General features: G+C 38.9%; 1 protein-coding gene across 2 annotated transcripts; it reads right to left on the bottom strand.

Moving 5' to 3' along the window:
- Positions 1-10,828: 10,828 nt before the first annotated feature.
- On the bottom strand, positions 10,829-22,116 carry LOC126362714 (PHD finger-like domain-containing protein 5A). 2 transcript variants are annotated; one of them, XM_050007904.1, is made up of 4 exons: positions 21,917-22,116; positions 18,206-18,396; positions 17,906-18,042; positions 10,829-11,889 (listed from the first exon to the last, which is right to left on the bottom strand). In XM_050007904.1, exons 1-3 carry the CDS (start codon positions 21,966-21,968, stop codon positions 17,953-17,955), a joined length of 333 nt encoding a protein of 110 aa, XP_049863861.1. In that variant the 5' UTR covers positions 21,969-22,116; the 3' UTR covers positions 10,829-11,889; positions 17,906-17,952. The 2 variants fall into 2 exon arrangements, with proteins under 2 accessions (XP_049863861.1, XP_049863860.1); XM_050007903.1 differs by lacking the exon at positions 10,829-11,889 and having other exon boundaries at positions 17,835-18,042; positions 21,917-22,115.
- Between the last annotated feature and the right edge of the window lie 3,764 nt (positions 22,117-25,880).

Here is a 25,880-nt window from a genome sequence, read left to right as displayed (position 1 = left end):
ATGCACACCAAGAAACATGCACCTCAGTTTGCATTTGAGGTGTCCAACATTATAGTCTCCAGGAAGGATCACATGCTCATGGTAAAGCTCTTTTATAAGTTTGTGACTATGCACCTGTAGTTCTGCAGTAGTTCCAGGCACTCAAGGTATGAAGAAAGGCATTGGTCCAAGGGTTTGGAGAAAATGATAACAAAATTCAAAAACACGAGTACTTTTGAAATGCATAATGGCAAAGTGTGAAAAGCATCTCATCCAGTACCTGTCGAAGCATTGCAGGGGCAGTCAAGTAATGAAGTGCAAATGTGTAGTGCATGGGAATTTGCCCAAATTTTGGCATAAAACCCTACAAAACATCCCACATTGCTATCCATATCCATACAAAATCACCTGTGTTCAGGAGTTGCTTCCTGCTGGACTGCCAACGTGATAAACGTTTATTCTGGAATTTCTTGTTCGCATGAAAGCCAAGAATGAATGCTCATGGTATATTCTGTAGACAGACGAAGCCCAATTCCATCTCCAACTAAATGTCAATATGCAGAACTGCATAATATGGGCAATGGAAAATCCACTTGCACGTCAATTGATACCCCTTCATTCTGCAAAGGTGACTGTGTGGTACGGGGTGACAGCCTCATTTATTGCGGGGCCCAAAATTTTTGAGGACATGAGTCCTGTGCATCTTGTAACCTTAACACCACTATTTCACACCATCGTTCCAACACTTCAACAGTGTGAATGTGTGGGTAGGGTCATTTTTATGCAGGATGGAGCTTCTCCATACATTGCACAGCCAGTGAAGTGGCTGCTACATAGGCATCCCAGAAATGCCAGAATTCTCAGCTATCATTTTCCTACAACCAGCCATCCAGATCACCTGATCTTAATTTGTGTGACTTCTGGTTGTGGGGTTGTCTGAAAGTAGTTGTGTTTAATGCTTCAATTACGAACATAGCTGAACTGAAGGCACATACTGTGCAATGAATTCTGAACTTAATCCTCGAGACACTCTGATCTGTAGTGGAACAGGTTGTTTCTTAGTTCCAACTTGGGGCAGAAAACAGTGGCCCCATTTTGTACACGTCCTCTGCCAGTCTCGTGACCATTTAAAACTGATGTAATTTTGCTCTTTATGTGGTTTCTGGCCTCAGGACTATTAAAAACCTGTTTTTCCCATCCAATGTGGTACGACCTTGCCATGGTGGATGGGCTTCCCTTACTAACAGTGCCACAACTGTTGCATGCTGAGCTGAGTGTGTTGCACATTAATAAGGAACAAAAACCATTATTTCTGTGATCAGGATTTCTGTTGCTTATAATTTCAGCAATAAACTTTTAATAACATAACGGAAAATTCTGGGACCCCACCTGGACATGTGGAAGTGTTCTCACAGCTGTCATACTTCACTTTGTATGTTTAGTAACAGAGTAGGATACCATTTATATGCCAAAACGACCAGTGGAATGAGCTAAGTGGAATGAACAACAGGTAAGTTATATTCTGGGTTCTCATGAGGAGGAGGTGGATGGTCCTTAGAACATAAAAAACACTGAGTCATCTATTTAATGCTTAGTGTACCATCAGCTCCTTACCGGACAGGAATATGATACAACTATATATCTAAATTTTGTAATGTGAAGTAAGTTCTTCCTTCAAAAGAGAGAAAAACAGTGGAAAATTGGAAGAATTAAGTGTTAAACTGTTACAACATCTAGATGGAACTTCAAAGCATGATAAACGATAGTAGGCCTTTAGTTGTGACCATCTACTGAGGAGTTCAGGCCACTATTTGCAGTTTCCCAGTATTTCTAATGCACAGAAAAAATGTATTTGATTCCAATATTTGAACAACAGAAACTCCAGGATGGAATGTAACAATATTATGAGAAGGATAGTTGCTACTCACCATACGGCGGAGATGCTGAGTCGCAGATATGCACAACAAAAAGACTGTCAGAAAGTGAGCTAACACTCAGTATTTTCTGGACATTTTTGAAACTAATCTGTATCGATTCAAATATTTATACAGTTCCAATTATTTCTTGAAAAATCTAAATTAAATAGCTTGAAAGTACAGATTTTTATAAGAACACAAAACCACAAATTCAGTCTACCTTTATATTTCCATTAAGTTTCCACAGAGCAAAAAAATGTTGCACATAACTGCCCTTTGCTTTTCATTACAGCTGAATGTTACTGAATCACATCGGCAGCAAATATTACACATTGTCACACATTTACATCCTTGAGTGTCTTAAGGGTTCCACTACAGCAAATCTTCATTTTAAAACTTTGATCATGGGTGGAAAGCTGTCATATCATAATGAGACGTATTTTTATTGTAATTCTTGCCATAAATGATTTCACTGTCAGGAGGGGAGAGGGAAGATGAGAAGCATCAGAGGTCATCTCCTGCAACAGCAAAATAAGTAACAGGAACAGTTTGACAGTGCTGCTTCATTTGGAAAGGAAATAGACAAACAAATAGAGCTCATGCTCAGCCTTTGACGTAGCTTTAATTAGATTCCTGAGGAAATTGTCTGAAAGAACACTTGAGTAACAGAGAAAGATCTAGTGAATTGTGGTTTCTGCAGTGAATCTTGGCCTCTCACATCACATCCATCAAGTGATGAACTAAACTTCAAAGTAGTTTTATCTGATTCCAAAATGTGATACTTTCAAGACTGTTAGCAAATTATTGCTGGGATGAAGTGTAAACAGGAAAAATGTTAAAAGAACACAAACTTGATAAGATTATAAAAGTATCCACTTCTGTAACAATGTTTACTGAAAACAAATGCTAATTACAAGTATTAGATACACCTCCCAGCCTTGTTTTCTGCTTCCACCTGGTTAGCTTACCAATATTTTAACAGGTCTTCCCCTTTACTGTCTGTATCTTACAAAGAATCTTCATTTTATTTCCTAGTGGGTGTCGTGGATGCTTGGAAATAGCCATGAAAATCTGGTGTTCCTAAAATTTGGAGAAAGTAAAAGCTGTACCATCTAGCATGCCATAAAACAGAAGTGTCAAACATAAATACACGAAATAAAGCATAGGGTAAGATAATAGATAATTCACTAAAGTAATAAAAACTTTAATAGAAGATTTTTCATATTTTAAAGGAAATTTCAATCAAGACAGCTACTAAATTGTGGGACAGATTTGCTTGTCAGCACTTATCTTCAAGATGTGAAATGTGTAGTGCTGCTGATAAGACACATATAAAAGATGTACACTATCTAGTTTTCAGAACTAATAGCTCCTTTATGGGGGGAAGAGAATGGTCAGTTAGGAAAAGTTAAACAGGAAGGACCGATAACTCAAGACTTCAAGCTGAGAGAGACCTACCTTCAGTGTGTCCTTTCTGCAGCTGATTCTCCTACATTCTACGACCCAGGCATGTTGCACCATTTATCATTCCACATTCCAAGTTAATTAACTTGTGATATGCTACCGTGTTTATTACGCATCTCTCTGTGTTGGACTGCTCGTGTATCATAGCCACACTCATCCCACTGGCGCATACAGTGGCATCATTTGGGTGCCATACTTGGTACATTTTCTAAGGGAATAGCCCTTCCTGCTAATTAGTCACTCAGTATCTAGCCACCTGCCGTTTAAGATTTAACACTACTAAAAGATGTAGTAGGGACATTCAACAATTTACGCTGACCTGTAATACCTGCACTATTTCGAGACCTGCAACTCCTGGGGACTCTGCACAGTAGCCTACTAGACCATTGCAAGAAACAGAGTCAATGAGTGGCATGTTGGGAATCACAAGGTGATCAAAAAGATCACCAAGGAATGTCCACAACATTCGATATACAGGCCCATTTTCTGGAACACTGCCTTTCAATTCCTGTGAAAATTAATGATAGCAGATCACTGCACAGGTCTAGTAGTTGCACATCCTGATGACTACCTCCTTTTGATAAAGGCTCACTCTAGAGAGCAGTTTGAAGCCAAAACATCAGCAGTACTGCAAACCCCGAGCAACTGGAGTGCTAGAAAAACTCATCACTGCGACAAACAAAATCCTCTATTTTGAAAGAGAACTTACGGAGGAATCCTACCGTTAAACTAGATTGAAAGAGCATAAAAGAAACATGGTTACAAGATACAGGTGTACATCTGGACAAGATATTAAACTTTAACGGACACATCAAAATAACTCCAGAAAGGACATGCAAGTTACTGCATAAACTTTGCAAGAAACACAGTCAAAACATGTTTTGCTGCCAGCATGTGGGCACATCAGCTGTGCACTGGGACTACATACCATGGTGAAAAGGAGCAGACAGAGGAATCTGCTCCAACAGCTATTGGCAGCACGTCGCTGGAGGCCCTGTCTGTGGTGATCAGAATATACCTGACAGACATAACAATTAAGTACCATGCAGCAACATATTGCTTGAAAACAGACATACCTTACACAGTTGGAGACCTCTAAGGTTATGAAATGCAAACCTCGTGAGGGCTCAAAACCAGGACAGTGAATTCATGACGAAGAGAAAGGGTCAACTACAAAAAAGACTTTGGGGTATATGCATACCTTCCCCAGCAACAGGGAGTGACAGGGAATGAACCACTTCTATCCCAGCCAAGGCAAGGTTCATTTCTTAATCAGCCACTCGCTGTACCCATGGCATCTGCTATTGGTTGGTTGGATTAAAAGAGGGGGAAAGTGACCAAACTGTGAGGTCATCAGTCCCTTGTTATGCATAAAACAATGGTACAAGTATGAGAATAAAACAAATGAGACTGACAACTCAAAACGGAATGAAACGAAAAAATCACAAGAACAATGAAGGACAACAAACATGTAAATGGGCAAAAGGGGACAAGAAAACCACAGAAACGCAACAAACTGGATGAAGAGATTAAAACAACAAAGCAGATTACCATGGCTTGCTGACCATGAGAATAAAAAAGGATAAGCCAGCCACTCTGCAACACATTAATACCTCCAACCTAGAGGAACTAGGATGGAGGGGACAGAGGGACAAAGGACATGCACTAAAACTTAGATCAAATGATAAACCCACCCTCACGAATAAAATGTAAAACTAAATCAGCCGATGAGGCATTGTCAGATAATATTAGTGGCAAAGAGGCCAATAACCCAAGATTTCATCACTGGAAAGTCAAAGTGGGACAGTGCAACAGAATATGGGACACTGTCAATCGGGCACCGCACCGACAATCAGGCGGGTCTCCACCACGCAGTAGGTAACTGTGGCTCACCCAAGTGTGGCCAATGCGGAGCTGGCAGAGGACAACTGATTCCCTGCGAGAGGCCTGCATAGAAGTCTTCCACACATTCATAGTCTCCTTAATGACATGCAGTTTGTTGTGTGTACTTTTATGCCATTCCGTCTCCCAAGGACAAAAAACCCTACGGCTCAAGTCAGAATGCAGGTCAGGTTCAGAGATGCCCATCTCCAGAAGCAGATTCCATGTAGCCTGTTTGGCCAGCCTGTCGGCAAGTTTGTTGCCTGGGATGCTGACGTGTCCTGGGGTCCACACAAACACCATTGAACGACGGGACCGGTGCAAGGCATAGGTGGACTCCTGGATGGATGCTATCAAAGGATGGCGAGGGCAGCACTGGTCGATAGCTTGTAGGCTGCTCAAGGAGTCAGTACACAGAAGAAACAATTCCCTGTGGCGTGAATGGATATACTTAAGTGCACGAGAAATGGCCACCAGACGGTAATTCGGATGCTCAGGAAAACTACGAATGTGTGCAGCATAACTGGCGAGCAGTTGTGCACGTCAGATCTGCGATGGAGGGACTCGGGCCTTCACAGGGACACTGGTCATCGGACTAGTTCTAAAAGCTCCTGTCGCTAGGCGAACGCCACAGCGATGCACTGGGTTGAGTACACACAATGCTGAGGGCGCCGCTGAACCATAAACCAGACTCCCATAGTCAAAGGGGGATTGAACAAGGGCTTTGTAGAGCTGCAGCACAATAGAGCGATCTGCACCCCAGTTGGTGTTGCTCAGGCAGAGGAGGGCACTGAGGTGCTACCAGCACTTCCACTTAAGCTGACGAAGGTGAGGAAGCCAAGTCAATCGGGCGTCAAAAACCAGTCCTAAGAATCGATATGTCTCCACTACAGTGAGTGGATCATCATGGTAAAGTTCTGGTTCCGGATGGATGGTATGACACTGACAGAAGTGCATGACACAAGACTCAGTGGCCGTAAACTGGAAGCTGAGGGCGAGAGCCCAGGACTGCGCCTTGTGGATGGCTCCCTGTAGGCGTCGCTCAGCAACACCAGTGCTGGTGGAGAAGCACGAAATGCAAAAGTCATCTGCGTACAGAAAGGGTGAGACAGACGGCCCTAATGGCCACTACAAATAGTGATACACTCAATACAGGACCCTGCGAGACTCCATTCTCCAGGATACGGGGGGAACTATGGGAAGCACAGACTTGGACACAGAAAGTATGGAGTAACAGGAAATTCTGGATAAAAATTGGGAGCAGACCTCAGAGACCCCATCCGTATAATGTGTCAAAGATACGATGTGGCCAGGTGGTAGATCAAAAACGACGGAAACAAACTGGCGACACACCATACGTTCCAGCAGTTTACAATGTTGGTGAGGCTGATGGGCCAACAGCTATCCACATCAAGTAGGTTTTTACCGGGTTTGCGCACTGGAACGATGGTGTTCTCTCGCCATTGGGATGGAAAGACACCATTCCACCAGATACAGTTGAAGTTGACAAGGAGATGGTGCTTCTAGTCAGACAAGAGATGTTTAATCATCTGACTGTGGATCAGATCTGGCCCAAGAGCTGTGCCGGGGCTATGTGCAAGTATGCTGAGGATCTCCATTCCGTGAATGGGGCATTATAGGGTTCACTGTGGCGTGTAGTGCACGAGAGGACTTTCCTTTCCATCTGCTGTTTGAGGGTGCGAAAGGCTGCGGGGTAGTTCTCTGACACAGAGGCTTTAGCATAATGCTCAGCAAAGTGCTCAGTAATCGCATTTGTGTTGGTACACCTGTTAGGGTCTGGTACCCAATAAGATGTCTGATCTTCGTCCAGACTTGGGAAGATGACATATGGCACCCACTGGTTGACACATACCCCTCCCAACACTTCTGCTTCCATCGTTTTATAAGCTGTCATACACTGGCACAGAGCTGCTTAAAGGTTATCAGATGCTATAGGGAAGGGTGCCACTTATGTTGCCATAGAGCTCACCAACGGGCTGTAAACGTCTCAGCGAGTTCCAGCAACCACCAAGGGACTGTCTTTTGGCAGGGGCACCCTAAAGAGCATGGGATCGCATTTTCTGCGCAGAAACAATTGTGGTAGTCACCTGCTCAACCATAACATTGATGTTATCATGTGGGAGAGAGTCAACGGTGACATCAGAGATGAAAGTTTCATAGTCTGCCTTGTTTAAAGTGTTTCTGGGCAGGCGTCCGTGGGCCTAACGGTGACGCAGTGATAGGAAGATGGGGAAGTGGTCACTACAACACAGATCTTCATGTGTTCACCAGTGGATAGATGGGAGAAGTCCTGGGCTGCAAATTGATAAATCAATAGCCGGGTAACTACCTTGAGCCACACTGAAATGTGTGGCAGCCCCAGTATTTAAGAGGCACAGGTCGAACTGAGACAGTAAAGTTTCAACATCTATGCCTCGGCCAGTAGAAACGGTAACACCCCACAAGGGGTTATGGGCATTAAAATCTCCCAGAAGCAGGAAAGGTTTAGGCAGTTGATCAATCAGTGCAGCTAATACATTCAGGGGTACTGCACCACCTGGAGGAAGATACACATTGCAGACATTTCCTGCGTCGTCTATATTCTGACAGCCATAGCTTCAAGAGAGGTTTTAAAGGGCACAGTTACACTTCAGATTGAGTTTTGGACATAAACACAAACTCGACCTGACACTCGATTATAGTCGCTATGGTTCCTGTAACATCCCTTGTAGCCACGGAGGGTAGGGGTCCGCATTGCTGGGAACCAGGTTTCCTGGAGGGCAAAGCAGAAGTACAGCCTGGCGGTGGAAAAAACTGCTGCTATTCCACTGGAGGATGACATCATCATGAGACTGCGAAGGCATGGAACATTCAATGAGGCAGTTTACGCCTCAGGGTCACCTGCTGCCACGGACTTTTGGCCTGAGCAGTCTATATCCATTGTGTCTTGAGGGTTCGATAAGATCCGGGTCCTCAGCAGATGCCAGAATCTCCACCCCATCCTCAGACACAGAGCTTAGATAGCGATGGTGTGAGTGCCACCACAAGTTCATTGTTCTTCTTTTTCGATATTCCTTGTGTTTCCCTGGCTTGGAGGACTTCACTGAATCAGTCGCCGGGACTGAGGATGAGCGTGAAGCCCTACAACCAGCTGCTTTTGTGCTCTTCAGCCTTTGGTGGGTGTCATCTTTCCCACTAGCAGAAACCTGGGAAGGGAGTGATCCAAGGGACCCATTCCTAGAGAGAGGAGCCAAAGAAGCCTTACGCTTGTCTTGCTCAAAAGCGGAGACTGAAATCTCCGATGTTTGGGGGGGGGGGGGGGGGGAGGTGCTCCTGAAGTAGGTGGAGCAAGAGCAACAGGGAGGGCAGTGCACCCCCCTCCCCCACCATCAAGGGGCCAGGTGTAGTCTCCTGGTTCTGAGAGACGACAGGAATTCGAGGAATTGATGGGGCAACAACTGTTCTAGTAGCGGCGGCATATGAGGTCATAGCCACAGGATGTAGGCACTTAAATTTCCTCTTAGCCTCAGTGTAGGTCAGTCGGTCCAGCGTCTTATATTCCATTATTTTCCTCTCTTTATGTGAAATCCTGCAGTCTGGCGAGCACGGTGAATGATGCTCTCTGCAGGTGACACAGATGGGACGCGAGGCACATGGAGTACTGAGATGTGATGAACGTCCACAATCTCGACAGATGGGGCTGGAAGTACAGCAGGAAGACATATGGCCGAATTTCCAGCACTTAAAGCACTGCATCAGGGGAAGGATATATGGCTTGACATCGCAGCAGTAGACCATCACCTTGACCTTCTTGGGCAATGGGTCACCCTCAAAGGCCAAGATGAAGGCACTGGTGGCAACCTGGTTATCCCTCGGACCCCGGTGGACTCGCCAGACGAAATGAACACCTCACTGCTCTAAATTGGTGCCCAGCTCATCATCAGAGCACAGAAGAAGGTCCCTGTGGAATATAATACCCTGGACCATATTTAAGCTCTTATAAGGCGTAATGGTAGAGCTTATAGCAACAAGTGTACAGACAGTAACAAGCACAGGTGACAAATGACTCCCCAGACAACATTACGAGACAGATGACCATGGTAGTGGTAGAGGAATAAATGTATAGTCACCAGAGTGTCACAAAAATAAGTGTTCACTAGAAAGTCATATTAGATACTAAGACAAATGTCAAAAGAGAGGGCAGCACATGCTGCCATGTAAAGTAACCTAACCTACATGTAGGATCACATCATCTGACGAGGAGAAGCTCAAAGTATTAGTGAGGCCCTCGCCATCAGATGGCGAATAGCAGCGGATAGTGGCTGCCCAGGAGTGAGGTGCTCAATGTCTTTCTTATGTACTCACTCCTGGACAGCATCAGTGGTGGTATTATATAAATCTAAATGTTCATATCTTACTATTTTCTCATAAACTGTTAATTTTAAGTGTTTCCATTTCATAATTAGTTTTAAATTTGCAACATTGTTAAAATAATAAGAAATTAAATAAGCTTCATATTGTGCCTATTTACAGTTTAATCTTGTGGAAACTTGACCTTTCTTAGTCACTAAGTGGCAGGTCATATGTAAACGACAGCACATAAAAAGAAATGTTCAATGTTTCTTGACCATTCTGGCTCAATTGTAACACTGACTAACTTTGGGAGCAAGTGTTAACATTTGCAAATCTCAGCATTTGAGTGAATTCTCATTATTTCCCACTCTAAACTCACTCAGTATATCAAAATTAAAGTAGTATGAGCACTGCTTGTTATTGGAATGTTGCTTTGTGAATGTGTCCCACTTAAACCGACCTGAAACTGCACCAGTCTACAAAATTCACTTTCTATTTGCAAATCTAGTCCATTATATAGCCTTGTGTATCTTATTTTTGCTTTTAGACATTTGTGGCATACCACGGAAAATTTTTGTGAAGGTTTTAATACAGCTGATCTTGCTTCCCCAAAAGAAAATAATATTTCACAAAAATGGTGATTCTTATAGAAAAGTTATGCAGAAACTTCTTTACATGCTTTCTATATGTTTTTGAGGGTTCTAAATCTGAATCTTTAGAGCTCCAAGAATTTTCAGCCCAGAAGTGGGTCAAAAATGGAGAAAACCAAGGAAAAAATGGAACTGTTTGCATTATTTTGCTTAAAACTCATAAACGACACTATTTTCAGCAAAGATGACTCGTTATGAAAATAAAGAGCATAAAATGTCCCACAAAATGGGATCTCATGCCTTCTTTTAACGACCAATGGTGTCGCATGTGGCGTATATTGAAGTTAGTCTCAATATGTTATGGAGTAATTCCATGTCAAAGTGATTTTGCTCACCATCTTGCTTTTAAGATAACCAATTTTATTAAAATCCATTGACCATTTTGAAATTACGGCAGTGTAAAGTTGTCAAAATTACCAAAAAACACTACACTGTCGTAAATTCAAATTGCTTTAGCAACTCTCCTAAATAAGCTAACATGGTGGGAGAGGTGTCATTTTGCAGGCTCATTTCTCATGAGCTTTACTACTGTAAACAACACAACATGGGTTTGTAATTTTTTTCTATTTTAAATGAAAATTTAAATTTTTAATTGCTCAAAAAGTGCCTCTATAAAAATTTTCAAAAAATGATATATAATGCTTCAGTCAACCAATTCCGCGAGTATGAATGTTGGACTGCAATGGATTCACAGCTTATAAAATTTCAAAAATTCACATTTCACTAAAAAATGACATTTTCATAAAATTTGTAGCTTTGAAGAGAAATACACATAATTCCATTCTTAATACATCTATGTACACATTCAAATTTAATACTAACACAACATTCCAAATGTCTCTAGCAAAATTCAATTTAAACACTCCATGTTTTAAGATTGAGCTTCTTATTAAATGTTTCTTTTCCTTTTTACAGTTTCATTCTCAGGAAACTGACATATTCTTCCTGTCGGTGTTACTGGGTTTACCTTACAAAGAATACCATTTACAAATAACCACAGAATATCTGGTTTTATAGGACATGCATAAAACAGTGAAGGGCCAGCTGGATGAAGGAAAGTAACTTTAACATCTTCAAGATCTTCGTCTTTTGTTAAAATATAAGCTAAATGTCATTTCTTGTCATAGACAACAGTAACATATCCTTGAATGTCTTTCAAAGCCTATCTTCCTGGAAATTTTGAAACTGTTTCAACAGTAGATTCTTTTGTGTCTGAAAAAGTCTTTACTAATATTTTTGATGTACTTCACACAGTCAGTTTAAAAGCATATAACATCCATGTCCCTTTTTTGGAAACAGATTGACTAAAGCACTATTCCAGAAATCTCACAATTTCAATGTACCTTTCTTGTGTTGAAAATTCAAAATGTACAAATGTAACGTTTTTAATTGACCAATCAAAAAGTTGTTGCAGAGTAAGAAATTTGGTTGTTGTACAGCCTCTGCAGACTTGATTTTGTTCCTAATCTCTTAAAAGTATCACTGACACCAGTGCAAGGTCCTTTTCCATTAGCAGAGACCAAAAAAATGCCATTCTGTTTCAATGTCAAAATCTTCTTTGTGAAGCATGAGTTTAAAAAATTCTTTTTATTCTTGTACTGGGATGCAGTGACATCCGAAAAGTAGCATATCTTCTGTACATCAGTCTGAAATTTTGTTTTTAAAAACTGAATTAGCTTTTCTGAAAATTGTAGACTTCTATGGTGTTATGCTCTAGACAGTTAGAAATTATGACTTAACAGATATGCTATGTTTTGTTCTCTCCTTTATAATACACTATAAAGGGGTGCACTGTTGCATGATCACTTGACCAACTGATAACCCTGGGCTTCATTTTGGGTCACAAAAATTTAATTCTCGGACAAGTCACATATAGCCACACATTCACCCTCATTCAAATTTTCCTTAATTTCATTTATGAAGGCGCTTTGCTGCTTCATTAGAAAATCATGGAGTAGTAGCGCAGTCAGTTTTTCAGAAGCTGCATTCTTTCTAAGTTGCATCTCTACAGAAACCCACTGCCAAAAAGTGATATTTTCAAACACATTATCATCAAATGCACTTTGTAGTATTCTTTTTATTGGGTCACTTCCTGGGCAAGAACTACAGTTTCCCATAATGCAGTGGAATGATGCTGGGTTGCACAGCACTTTTGCCAAATGGTGTTTATAACAGACCAATTCTCCATTGGTTAAGATACCAAGCTTCACATTTTCTGTCATTAGTTTGACATTTTGATGTGTATTGCAAACACATACTGAATGCGTTCAATTATGACCATCTGAAATGCAGTGTTTTGCATGCTGTTCTGCAAATTTAGAAAACAGTCTTCATCGATGGAAATTTAGCTTTGAAACTTTTATATGCTTCTTTTAAAATGCACAAAATAAGTGTTTTAGACTTGACTGTTTTATCCCCATCCTCCCCCCTTCACAGTTCCACAGAGTTTCTCCCCCGGCATTACTTTACCTCTTTTGTCATTTTCATAAAAATAATTACACACTGTTTGCATAACTTCTTGTGACAAATTCTTTCCCGGTGTTTCATCAGCACTTTCAGATATAACTCTTTCCTTCAAAAGCCTTTTTTGCCTGGCATATCATGTAATTGGAACATCAAATTCATGCATTATCTTCCTTATACTCCAAGATTCAGGCAAACTTTCTTTTTCCTACTACTTGAACAAAAACTAGCTAACAGGTTACCTATTACAGAATGTTCCAATGACTCATTCATTTTCTGAGGAAGCCTCTACATTAGCAAACACTTGCTTTTTAACTGCTGACTCAATGCTTTTTATTTTTTGATGGAATAGTGGTTTGTCTGATGTTCTGTACTATGTACAAGGGACTCCCCTACTTCCTGAAGAGACATACTTAGTGTCTCCAGGACAGCTGAATGTGGAGGAACATAGCGTGTTTCATCATCACTTCCAAAGATTTTCTACCATCATTATTTTCTTGAGTATTTTTCAATGAACCAATCTGCTTCCTAAAATTATCACAAATTTTTGATATCTTTGGGATATCAGGAACACATCACATGTTCATTCAGGCACATTTCTTAGTCTCTTTACAGTTTTCTGAGCAATCGTATAATACCACCTGCAGTTAAAATTTATAAATGTACAGAACACTAGGAAAATATACTGAAGTAATAGGTCACGGATGACTTAGATAATACCTTTTTTCACTAACCAACACCTTACACAATATTAATGAAGCTTGTATCACCACATTAATCAGCAAAAACATTCATACCCGACTGCCACTAAATAAGCATGAAGGCTTATAGGTTTAAAACAACTGAATTACAATACCTCGGAAGTTTCTTTCTATTTTATATATATATATTTGTAAATTTTCGAAGATGCGCTTTTTGAGGAATTAAAAATTTAATTTTCATTTAAATTAAACGCATTTGTTACAATAATCAGGTCATGAGATTTCACAATGGGAAATTATAACAACAATGTAAAAAAGACTTACTTCCATTTGGTGTGATATACTCAACCCCCCCCCCTCAATTACATGGAAACTGTTGTTTCCATGAAGAAGAGTTTGAGTGTTGTAGTCAGCATTGTCGAAGACTAATTGAAATGACACAGATGGATCAAATTCCCATCCCATTTCCATCATTGCTGTCACCTTAAAACCTGCTGCTTCTGTGTACGAGGCTCTGTATCCTAAAACAGACACTACATCATCCAGTTTCTGAGAGTCATAGACGAATGTGGCAAGGCCAATTCGCAAGGGTGACAAGAAATAGTCGGGTCTGACTGCTGCTAGCAAACTGTGTGCTATGCCCTGCTTCTGATCTTCCATTTATTCAAGTTTTCTCACTTCTTCAACATTGGTCAATTAATGAAATTTTAGAGAGCATCAGGGCTATTTCATTGTATTGTAAACCTGTAGTCGAATAACTTCAACCAGTGTATCTATTACTAACCATTTTAAAAATAAAGCTGGGTTTAGACAAGGAGATGCTTTGTCCCCTTTCTCTTCAATATAGCTTTAGAAAGAGTTGTGAGGAAACTCAAACTGGTACCTGCTGGGATCCTCCAAGAAACCAAAATTAACATTTTAGCATACACAGATGGCATAGTGGTCACTGAAAACAGTGAAATAGAGATTAGGCAATTATTTGTGGAGCTTGCAACAGAAGCATCAAGATTTGGCCTGAAAGTAAATGACGAGAAAACAAAATACATGATAGTTCAAAGATGTAGAGATCAGTGGGATAACCAATCACATATAATGGTTGGTCAACACAAATTCGAGCGTGTTGAACAGTTCAAATTTTTGGGATCAGCGATAGATGGAGAAAATCAGAGAGAGGTAGAAATAAAAGGGAGACTGCAAAATGCTAACCAAGCCTATTATGTAATACAAAATCTCTTAGGGTCCAAACTGCTGACTAGGAAAACTAAAATAAAGTTATATAATGTAATCATTAGACCAGTTCTAATCTATGGGGCAGAAACATCGAGCCTAACGAAAACAGAACACCACCATTTACAAGTGTTTGAGAATAAAGGTTATAGAAAAATCTTTGGTCCATATTATGACGAATCACAATGGTGGAAGAGAAGGCACAACATAGAAATCCACGAGCCACCACAACAACCAACGATAGTAACATAATAAAAGCTGGAAAACTGCAATGGGCTGGACATCTGATGAGAACAAAAGAAGACCAAATTGTGTTACAAATATCCAGGGAGAAACTATGTGGTAAAAGACCAAGAGGGAGACCCAGGAGTACTTGGTGCAATGAAACTGATTGCATATGCAAAAGACTGGGAATAAATAACTGGAAAGAGGTGGCATAAGACAGGAGCATCTGGAGGAATCATGTGAGATCGACACGAGAGCTTCGAATCCCTTAGAAGCCTACAACAACAACAACTACTACTACTACTACTACTACTACTACTATATCTGCTACTGTTACAACGATTTGTTGACACTTCCCCTCTGGAGGTGACCTTTTTGAGTGATACCACCTACCTGTAAGAACTTTGTACCATGTTTTTTAAACAAACAACAGTTGATTTATTCACAGGAGAGGCAGTCGCTATACCCTATCCACATTTCAGCTTCCACAGTCTTGACATCAGAAGGGTAGTCACTGTGGATCTGGTGTATTAAGTGCTACAGAGGGAATTAACACTCCTCATCGTTTTCATTTAGGTAGTTGAAAATTTGCTGCATAGCTCAATTAATTTCTGTGGCACATAGATTGAGGATTTTATGGTTTCTCCACCCCTCCCCCCACTTGTTTCCGATTGCTGTGCAGAACCTCCAAGCGTCTGATATGGCACTGGGCACCTGCTGCAACCAAGTCCGGAAATGGTCCAATTCGACGAGTTACTGAGTGGCCTAATTCATTGTTTTGTCTCCCTACAAGCTTCCGAACAGTCTCACACAACCCTGGCTTACGCAGTACACTAAGTTCCATCAACTGGTTGGGAGCTTGTTTTGTTAAGCCATAAGTTCTTGATGAGTAATAGCAAACCGACATAAAAAATAGTTGGTTTTGGAATCAAAATCCTGTTCCTGTAAGACACCTCCGCAACAATTAATTTTTCCTTAGTGTACTCTTTTCGACATGGTTCACAAACCATAATTACAATTTTGCCCTTCAAAAGGGAAGCTATACCATTTGTCCTCTTCGTAGTCCTTTCAAGACCATTCTTCAAGCCCACTTCAGGCCTAAGTATGACACTTTTCTCACATCATTCGCTACACCATCAAATAGAACACGCATCTCATTTGAACTCATTACATAAGACTATTTTATACACTGAATTTACCAACTGCAAATACATTCTAAGCAACCAACTGCAGGTGAACTCACAAATCACTGCTGGTGCACGAGATCAACACAAGGAATCAGCCACCCCAATCAAGAGTGGAGAGGGCACAAGCATCTCACCAAGGCAAGTAGTCCCTAAGCTTACACACTACTTAAGTTAAATTATCCTATGGACAAACACACACATCCATGCTCAAGGGAGGACTCGAACCTCCGCCGGGACTAGCCGCACAGTCCATGACTCCAGCACCTTAGACCACTTGGCTAATCCTGCGCGGCGGCAAGTATTAACTGCCAACCACTCCAATAACATTGTGATACCGCTAGAGGATGTAATCTGGCAACAGATGTGCAACAAATTACGGTAAGGTCGTAAAGGGGTAGATCCTGAACCGTCCACCTCCTCAGGTTTGATATCGTGCTAATCGTACTGTACCATTAATCTGATAAAAACAGTCACTGTGGCTTATTTTGTGGGAAATTTTATGTCCTTTATTTTCACAAATATTCAAATTAGCTGAAAATTGAGTTGTTTCAGAGTTACAAGAGAAAAAAACAAAATACGCCACATTCTTGGTGGTTTTTTTTTCCATTACTGACCCATTCTCAGGCCAAAATTTTGGTGAAACTTTGAAAATTGAGATTCAGCACCATTAAAAACATATAAAAAGCTTGTGAAAAAAACTTCTACACAACTTTCTGATATTTGGTCTGTTTGAGCACCATTTGCCTGCACTAATAAGCCCTTTTCAATGTGACAATTTGCTTCTGTGAAAGGATCGTAGTTATAGTTTGTTCAGTAATAACTAAAAAAGGCTCTATGGCCCTTTGATTGTCTAAGCAGTTATATAAGTCAGGCCAACGTCTTTCTCCTAATTAGACACCCTCTGCCATTATACCTGCAATCCGCCTAGTAAGTAAAATAATTTTAATTTTATTGCTGAGTTGACAAAAACATTGGTAACAAAAAGCTCGGCATGTATTTTGACCAAAAATTAACTAATTTCTTACTTATAAACAAAAAAAAAAGTGAACTAGGTTACTACAACACACCAACGATTATTTTCACTATTATTATTCTTTCTCTCTCTCTCTCTCTCTCTCTTTTTTTTTTTTTTTTTTTTTTTTTTACATAAGTAACAAGTGAACCTGGAAACAAGCATATATGGAATGTCAAATTTGAGAAGTAAACTTTTACAATCATATATGGGAGAGTTGTTCTTGAATTGTTTCCCAATTTCAGATTTGCATTATCTCTTGGTTATGATTAAAGATAGATAATGAGTACATATATTAGCAAATACACAATTACAGTGCTACAATTTTTTAAAAATCTCCCAAACATTGAATACAACTGCAGCTTGCAAATACTTGAGAGTATTTCAAGTTAATTATTTAAACCTCATTCACAGGTTTTCCACACCAAAAGCTTCCTATCGAAACGAAAGTTGGAGATGATCATATAGGAAGTACTCCTAAACTTGGTCCCCTTCATGGGTGCTTAACCTCCTACTAGTCTCTTAAAAAATTTAGGGTTACATTAGTAAATTTGTTACATTGCAATCTACGGAAACATGACAGTCAACTAATCTCAAATCCACATTATACTTTAACAAGTGGACCAACTGTGCTCCATCACTTTCAAAAAACAAATTCCATAATCGGATGTTGTCTTCCTCATTTTAAACACACACTCAGCTCTCATTAACATTAAAACGAACAGGGTTCCCAGTGTGCCCCATTTATCTTACACATTAAATACTTCTATAAAATATACTGTTGAATTTGTCAATTTATTTACACAAATCATCAAACAAAAAATACATTAAATACAGCAAAACATACATCATACTCCATTTCAGACAGTGCCCAAAACTGTTACGTTCCACATTTCATCTTCTCTTAAAGCCATACTTTTTCCGTTCATAGAACAAATCAGTCTTCGAACTGCCCAGATTAACTATTTTGGGGCAGCCATCTCTCTGTAAAATCAGAACAAATTATTCATTAGACTCCTCCTTATAGTTATCGTACATCAGTCCCTATATGTTACTATCTGTAAACATTTCAAGATAATCTTAATGTTAACACAACGATGTGATTATTTTATAATTTTGTTCATGACAACAATTACAATTAACTTACATCTTTTTCCTGTATCGTACATTCCTTGCAGTAATAAGCATCAGAAACCCCAGGTCCTCCACAAATCACACATCGGCCTTGGTAGGACCCGTAGTTACACTCGTCACAAATACGCACCAGCGTACAGGGCCGCACGTAGGAGTCACAAATAACGCACTTCCCATCGCATTTCTCACACAGGCGTCCAATAGCTAAGGAATAAAAACCAACAATACAACTGCCCTTCGTTAGGACTTAACCACATTGCTCTACCACGAAAGTAAATGTAACTAGAAAAAAATCTACATGGGCTCAATTTTATTTCCTTATGTTTTAACTTAAAAAAAAGGACCACCACCTCTTCCATTAGACTATCTCCGTAAGCTATGGTTTCAAATTAACATTATACACAAATAGGCCTCAGTGAAATTTTCTACTTCATGATGATAATACCAGGGATGCCGAATGACAACGCTGTCAAGTGTTTCAATTACATACATCCATATATTAATCCTTGTTCCATAGATCATGAATATGACATTTCTTAATGATGTGGAACATGTCACTTTAACATAAGTTTCCTTTATATAAAAGAATTAATTAATTAATTGATTTATTTTTTAACTTTTTTTTCAGTTACTACTTCATATCTAAAAATTCATCTATTGAGTGGAAGGAGTTGTCATTCAGAAATTCTTTTAATTTGCTTTTAAATGTTGGTTGGCTATCTGTCAGACTTTTAGTACTATTTGGCAAATGACCAAAGATTTTTGTGGCAGCATAATTCACCCCTTTCTGTGCCAAAGTAAGATTTAATCCAGAATAGTGAATATCATCCTTTCTTCTAGTGTTGTAGCTACGCACTTCGCTGTTATTTTTGAATTGGGATGGGTTATTAATGACAAATTTCATAAGCAAATATATGTATTGCGAAGGTACTGTGTATATCCCAAGTTCCTTAAAGAAATGTCTGCAACGTGATCTTGGGTGGGCTCCAGCTATTATTCCGACTACACACTTTTGTGCAATGAGTACTTTCTCTCTTAGTGATGAATTGCCCCAAAATATGATGCCATATGAAAGCATGAATGAAAATAGGCACAGTAGGCTAATTTAGTGATATGTTTATCACCAAAATTTGCAATAACCCTAATAGCATAAGTAGCTGAACCGAACCGTCTCAGCAGATCATCGATGTGTTTCTTCCAATTCAATTTCTCATCAATGCACACACCCAGAAATTTTGAGTATTTTACCTTAGCAACAGACTTCGATTCATAGTCTATATTTATCAATGGTGTTATGCCATTTACTATACATAATGGTATAAACTGTGTTTTCTCAAAATTTAGTGAGAGTCTATTTGCAGAGAACCACTCAATAATTTTCTGAAAGATATTACTTGTAATTTCCTCAGTTGTTTCTTGCTTCTTGGGTGTGATAAGAGAACTCTGCTGGATTTTGTAGTCTCTCTCTACTGTTAATTTCAACAATCTGCATTCTTCCAGTTAAGTATGAAGTAAACCATTTGTGCACTGCCCCATTCATGCCACAATAGTGAAGCTTATCTAGAAAAATTTCATGATTCACAATCAAAAGCACAAAATATCCTGATGGGTGATATCTGGTTATTCATTGCATTTAATATTTGATCAGTGATAGCATTTTCTGTTGAAAAGCCTTTCTGAAAACCAAACTGACATTTTGTTAGTACTTCATATTTAGAAATATGTGATGCTACTTTTGAATACATTGTTTTTTCAAGAATTTTGGATAAAGCTGTCAGAAGTGAGATTGGGTGGTAGTTGTTAGCATCAGATCTATCCCCCTTTTTATGCAATGGTTTAACAATAGCATATTTCAGTCTATCTGGAAAAATTCCCTGTTTCGATGAGCTACTGCATAGGTGTCTGAGAATCCTACTTATTTGTTGAGAACAAGCTTTTAGAACTGTGTTGGAAATGCCATCAATTCCATTTGAGCCTTTTCCTTTTGAGTGAATTTATTTTTTGCCTAATTTCAGCAGGAGAGGTGGGTTGAATTTCAGTTTTATCAAACTGCATAAGTACTGCCTCTTCCATATACTGCCTTGCATTTTCTAATGAATAGCTGGAACATATTTTCTCTACAACACTTAAAAAAGATTATTGAAAATGTTTTCTACTTCTAACTTCTTGTTAACAAACTTTTCATTGTATTTGATAGAAATCTTTCTGCGCTCTCGGTTGCCCTGTTTCCCTTTTCACAATATTCCAAATTGTTTTAATTTTGTCAGATCTGCTAATCTCAGACATAATGCACATACTTCTGGACTTTTTAATAACTTTTCTTAATACAGTGCAGTAGTTTTTATAATGTCTCATTGTTTTGGGATCATTACTACTCCTAACTATAAGATGCATTTCCCTTTTCTGTTTACGAGATATTTTTATCCTTTCAGTAAGCCATGGCTTTTTACATGGTTTCTTACAATTATATTTCACTGTTTTCTTAAGGAAACTGTTTTCAAATATACTCACAAATTACCATGAAATAAGTTAAATTTTAAATTAGGCCCTAGCATCATGTTTCCTGTACACCTCATCCCAGTCTAACTGTTGCAAAGTTTCTCTAAAATTTTGAAGTGTTAAATTGTTAATGGAACATACTATTTTGGAGGACTGTTTTGCATTACTGTATGGAGCTACATCATATACTGTAGCTGTGCATTGTGACAGGCCATTCTTAACAGAAAAAGTTTTTATTTGATTGAATTTATCCTGGTCTACGAAAACGTTATCTATCAGTGTGCTACTTTCCTGTACCACCCGAGTAGGAAAATCAATGACTGATGTCAAATTGAAAGAACCTAGTAATACTTTACGGTCAAGCTTTCTATCTGACTCTTTCAGAAAATCTAAGCTGAAATCCCCACAAACAATAATTTGCTTTCCTTTGTCTAACAGGTAGAACAAGAAAGAATCAAAGTTCTTCAAAAATAGTTGACAATTTCCCAATGGGGACCTACAGCTACAATTATAAAAGTGCATTAATTTAGTTTAAGCTCACATGCACATGCTTCTATCTTTTGCTCTAGGCAAAATTTTTTAGTTTGCAAATTTTTCACACTATGACGGATTTTAACTTATATGGCAACTCCTCCTCCCTCCATAGGCCTAGTGTCTCTACTTACATGTGCTGAAAGCTTATATCCATCTACATTTACCATTTCCGTACCTGTGACTATATGATGTTCAGACAGGCATAGTACATCTATTCCACCCTCAGTTTCTAAATCCCCTGATGCAATATATTAACATTATTTTTCACTGTGCATGTATGTGAATCTTGTGACATACTAACATTATTTTTCACTGTACTGTTATAAGAATCTTGTGATATTTTCACATCACTAGTACCTGCCTGTCTGAACTTTTCATTAAGCTTGATTTCAATCAATGTAGGATGACTGGATTCTAATCTCAGCCCAAAAAAGTATTCTCATGAGTTTCAGTCCCCCCCCCCCCCCCCTAAAGATTTTGCTATCATCTGAGCCAATTCAGCCTTCCCTCTCACAATCACTATAATTTCTGCTAATTTTATTTTCTAAATATTAAATGAGACGGCAAACAATAATGACATCTTGAGGTGAGAGGAACCACAGCAAAACATTGCGCTCTGTTAAATATTAAGTTTAACAATAATTTTTCACTACAAAAAAACATTATGTAATTATCCCTCTATTTAGCTTACCGACGCCAGGCTGTTTTCGGCAAAATATCAAATCAGGATGATGTTTAGCCATTATTAAGCGTTACTCGTCGTTTTCCAACAAATTCCAGCACACAATTCACCTTCTATAAATGTGTTACAAATTTACAAACGTAAAACAACTGACAACATAGTAAACACATGTCGAAGTACTAAACAATTCAAAGATATTCAATCGGTTACGTCAAGATAAAAATCTGCGAAGGATTGAATTCTAAACACCTTGGAGTTCAGCCTGTCTTATCATCTTTGGAAATTAACGGGAAATTTGAGACAAAACGTAAAAAATGTTTTAAGTTAAGTATATGAACATTTGTTTGTCAGGCAGATGTAATACAGTTTTCCGTACAGTACTGCTAGTTGTGTTTGAAGATGCACTCCCAAGAATTTCGGATGACCTGCCAGTTGCCAGAAATCTCGAAGTTACTCAACAGCGATTGATCCCTCATTAAAATACTTTCTTCTGTATTTTGTTTTCTATCGACGTTACTTTTTATCGTACGATGCAGGACTGGTGCGAAAATAGTTATGAAATCTTTCAGGAACTTGTGTCCAGCTTTTTTCAGAGAAATTTCCACATTTATTGTTGTTTTCCGTTGTTACAGCCAATATAATAGCGACACACACTTTCTATTGGATGTTTGACATCGCGTTGCCCAGTCACAGTATTGACAATATTACTGCTTGTAGGCTCGGTATTGGACTATTACAGGTTTTACAAATTGGTATTGCAAATAAGTACTGAAAGTATGCAGTCGTCATTGGGGTTCTTTATTTTATCCATAACTATGTAATGAGAAGAACGTTTCACAAATAAATTTCCATATATCATAAAATTGCCAAAATAAAGATTGCACAACGGTTCCACGTTGAATATATCATGTCACATGATAACGGTGAGAAAATCAGAAAACTACTTCTTGCATAAGATTAGGTAACCCACAATTTATTATCATAATACCAAACTATTTTAACAATAATATTTGCAGCAATGAAACTTCAATTATTTTTGAGATCTTACGTGATGCACCTCATCTGACTACGGGAAATTTTGGTTACAGATCCCTGATGATTGACTCTCTGGCATAAATATGTCTAATTAGTGTACCATTGTTACATTATTAGTAAAAGGCTTATAACAAGCTGTGAAGGTATTTCACTGCAGAATGAAGGATACTGTGACACTTCACACTAACAGTATATTCACATCTAATATTCCAGTCTCTATGCTGTCTTTATTTTTCCTTGTTATCTCTTATATGTCTTTTACATAAGCATTTAAAAAGTCATCTTCCAATGATAAGCTCTTTTGTCACTCTCTTGATGGTCTTGTTTTGTAGTGCTCTAATGGAATGCCCAAAACATTGTAGTCTATTGGCTTTATTCTTTGCTACTATATGTTCTTATGCAAACATCATTACATAGTATTATCAGACCATTATTATTTATGTCTCTCAAGGGTCTCTTAAGGATTTTGTTATTTGGGTTGTTGAATAACTGGCGACGACAGGTGTAAAGAGATTATAAAGTGTAGATTGGCTAGAGCTAGAAGAGAATTCCAGAAAACTAGAAATTTCTTAATGGAAATGTAAGTTTAAGTCTTTTCTAAAAATAGCCTTGTATGGGTCTGAAACAGGAATCATAAACAGTACAGACAAAATAAGAAAAGAATCTTTTAAAAGATGGTGTTAAACAGTACAACACTAAAAATTTGATAGGCAGATATGATAACCAATCCTGAGGCAACAAGATGGCTAATTTGGTAATGGAGGGAAGTGTGGAGGATAAAAGTTGTTGAGGGAGACCATGAATTGCATACAATCAGCAGTTTCAAGTTCATGGAGGTTGTAGTAGCTATGCAGAGAAGAGGCACAAAGCAGCATAGTACCGACACCTTCAGCAAACAAGTCTTTGGACTGAAGATGATGACAACAACATGACATCAATATTTTCCTCTGCAGAATAGATGTTCGTATGGGTACAGAGTCACACACTGGTGTGGTTCCTGTTAATTCTGTCAGTAGATGGGAAAAAAAAAAAAAAAAAAAAAGGTCTGAGCGAGTCACGAGTCAGCAGCTGAGCAAATATATACTGCTTTCAAACCCAAACCAAGCCTCAAATGGAAGAATGAATTAAACAGAAGATATGACAGTTCATGTAGTACCACTGGGAATAATGATGGACAAATGCCAGATGCTCATTGAAGATAATGGAAGACACAAAATCCTCCCAGAAAGGAATGACTGAATATTGGTACAATCAATACCCTCACTCTCACCAACAATTGTGAAGAACTAGTAGATCTTATGGAAGGCGTAAGCTCAGGATGATGGGGTTGAATGAGACAAAGTGGAAAAGCTGTGGGAAGAAATCACTGAGAAATGGATATATGCTGTACTGGAATAGTAGTAGTAGTAAAATCCAAAAATGGAGTCAGCCTCGTCCTCCATAAGGCCATAGACATACAGAAAGACGTCAAATACATGAGTGACAGGATCATCCAGATGAGACTAAGGGCTGGTAATATATAGCATACTGTTTTGCAAGTACATGCAACATAGATGGGATGCACCACAGACGAGAAAGAGCATTTCCTTAATGAACTTGAAGAACAAATACTGGAGGAGAACATCACCCTTATGGGTGACCTGAATATTCAATTTGATAAACAGACTAGGATGTGAAAATTTCATCAGTCCTCATGGTTATGGGAACAGACACCTGGAAGGAGAGAACCTAATGGATTTCTGTGTGTGAAACAATTTAGAACACATGGTATCAGAAGAGCGAAAGTCATAAAATAATGACAAACAGCTGGGAGGGCAAGCTCAAGACTATGACAGACTTCATCATCACTGATAGAAAAGCTGGTCAGTATGTTACAGATGTTAAAGTCACACCCAGTGAATGCATAGATAGCTACCACTTGCTATTAACTGCCGACCTAAAAGATGTTAAAGTGCCAAAACGTAAAAAAAAAAAAAATTAAAAAAACATTGATTTTGAGAAAGAAAGTAAACAATATAACTTAAGCATACTGCCTTAAATTGATATTTTTCAACTAGCTATAAACTTTACCTCCACCCAATTATATTTTGGCCAATTTAAAATGCCACTTTTTCTGACAGACTGTCAATATTTAAGGATTGAAGAATGAACTTAATGGGCCACTTATTTGGATCGATAAATTATAGTTGACAAACTTTATTGATGTAGTTCGCCTCTCTCAACATCGTGTGTCCATTGGTATAGCTGCCTTTAGTGTTATTCTGTAAAGAAGAAGTGGAGAAACGAGATGTTGCTTCATTCTTCAGGAATTGTTATGCTTTTAAGAACATTTAATAATAAATCCTTTATTATAGTAAGTTCATGCTGAGCACTTGCAGGAACTTTAACTCTGTTCATAAATTACCTTAAGGTCCATTCGTCTATTTAACAATGAAAAACAAAGTTATAAAACTTCATGGCAGATTAAAACTGTGTGCCGGACCGAGACTTGAACTCGGGACCTTTGCCTTTCACGGGCAAGTGCTCCATCAACTGAGCTACCCAAGCACGACTCACGCCTCGTCCTCACAGGTTCACTTCTGCTACCTTCCAAACTTTACAGAAGCTCTCCTGCAAACCTTGAAGAACTAGCACTCCTGAAAGAAAGGATATTGCGGAGACATGGCTTAGCCACAGCCTTGGGGGATGTTTCTAGAACGAAATTTTCACTCTAGAGCAGAGTGTGCACTGATATGAAACTTCCTGGCAGATTAAAACTGTGTGCAGGACTGAGACTCGAACACAGCTCAGTTGGTGGAGCACTTTCCCGCGAAAGGCAAAGGTCCCGAGTTCGAGTCTCGGTCCGGCACACAGTTTTAATGTGCCAGGAAGTTTCATATCAGCGCACACTCCGCTGTAGAATGAAAATTCCATTCTAGGAATAAAGTTATAGTTATAG

The sequence above is a fragment of the Schistocerca gregaria genome, chromosome 1 (genome assembly GCF_023897955.1).
Source record: "Schistocerca gregaria isolate iqSchGreg1 chromosome 1, iqSchGreg1.2, whole genome shotgun sequence".
Taxonomy (NCBI): domain Eukaryota; kingdom Metazoa; phylum Arthropoda; class Insecta; order Orthoptera; family Acrididae; genus Schistocerca; species Schistocerca gregaria.
Note: the sequence above shows the minus strand (reverse complement) of the source record. Positions and strands in the feature narration are given on the sequence as shown.

Excerpts from the sequence above, each read along its gene's own strand:
- LOC126362714 (XM_050007904.1), bottom strand. The coding sequence starts at position 21,968 with ATGGCTAAACATCATCCTGATTTGATATTTTGCCGAAAACAGCCTGGC. Across the intron at positions 18,397-21,916 it reads CCGAAAACAGCCTGGCGTCG|CTATTGGACGCCTGTGTGAG; the intron begins GTAAGCTAAATA and ends TTTATTCCTTAG. Across the intron at positions 18,043-18,205 it reads GTACGATACAGGAAAAAGAT|AGAGATGGCTGCCCCAAAAT; the intron begins GTAAGTTAATTG and ends CTGATTTTACAG.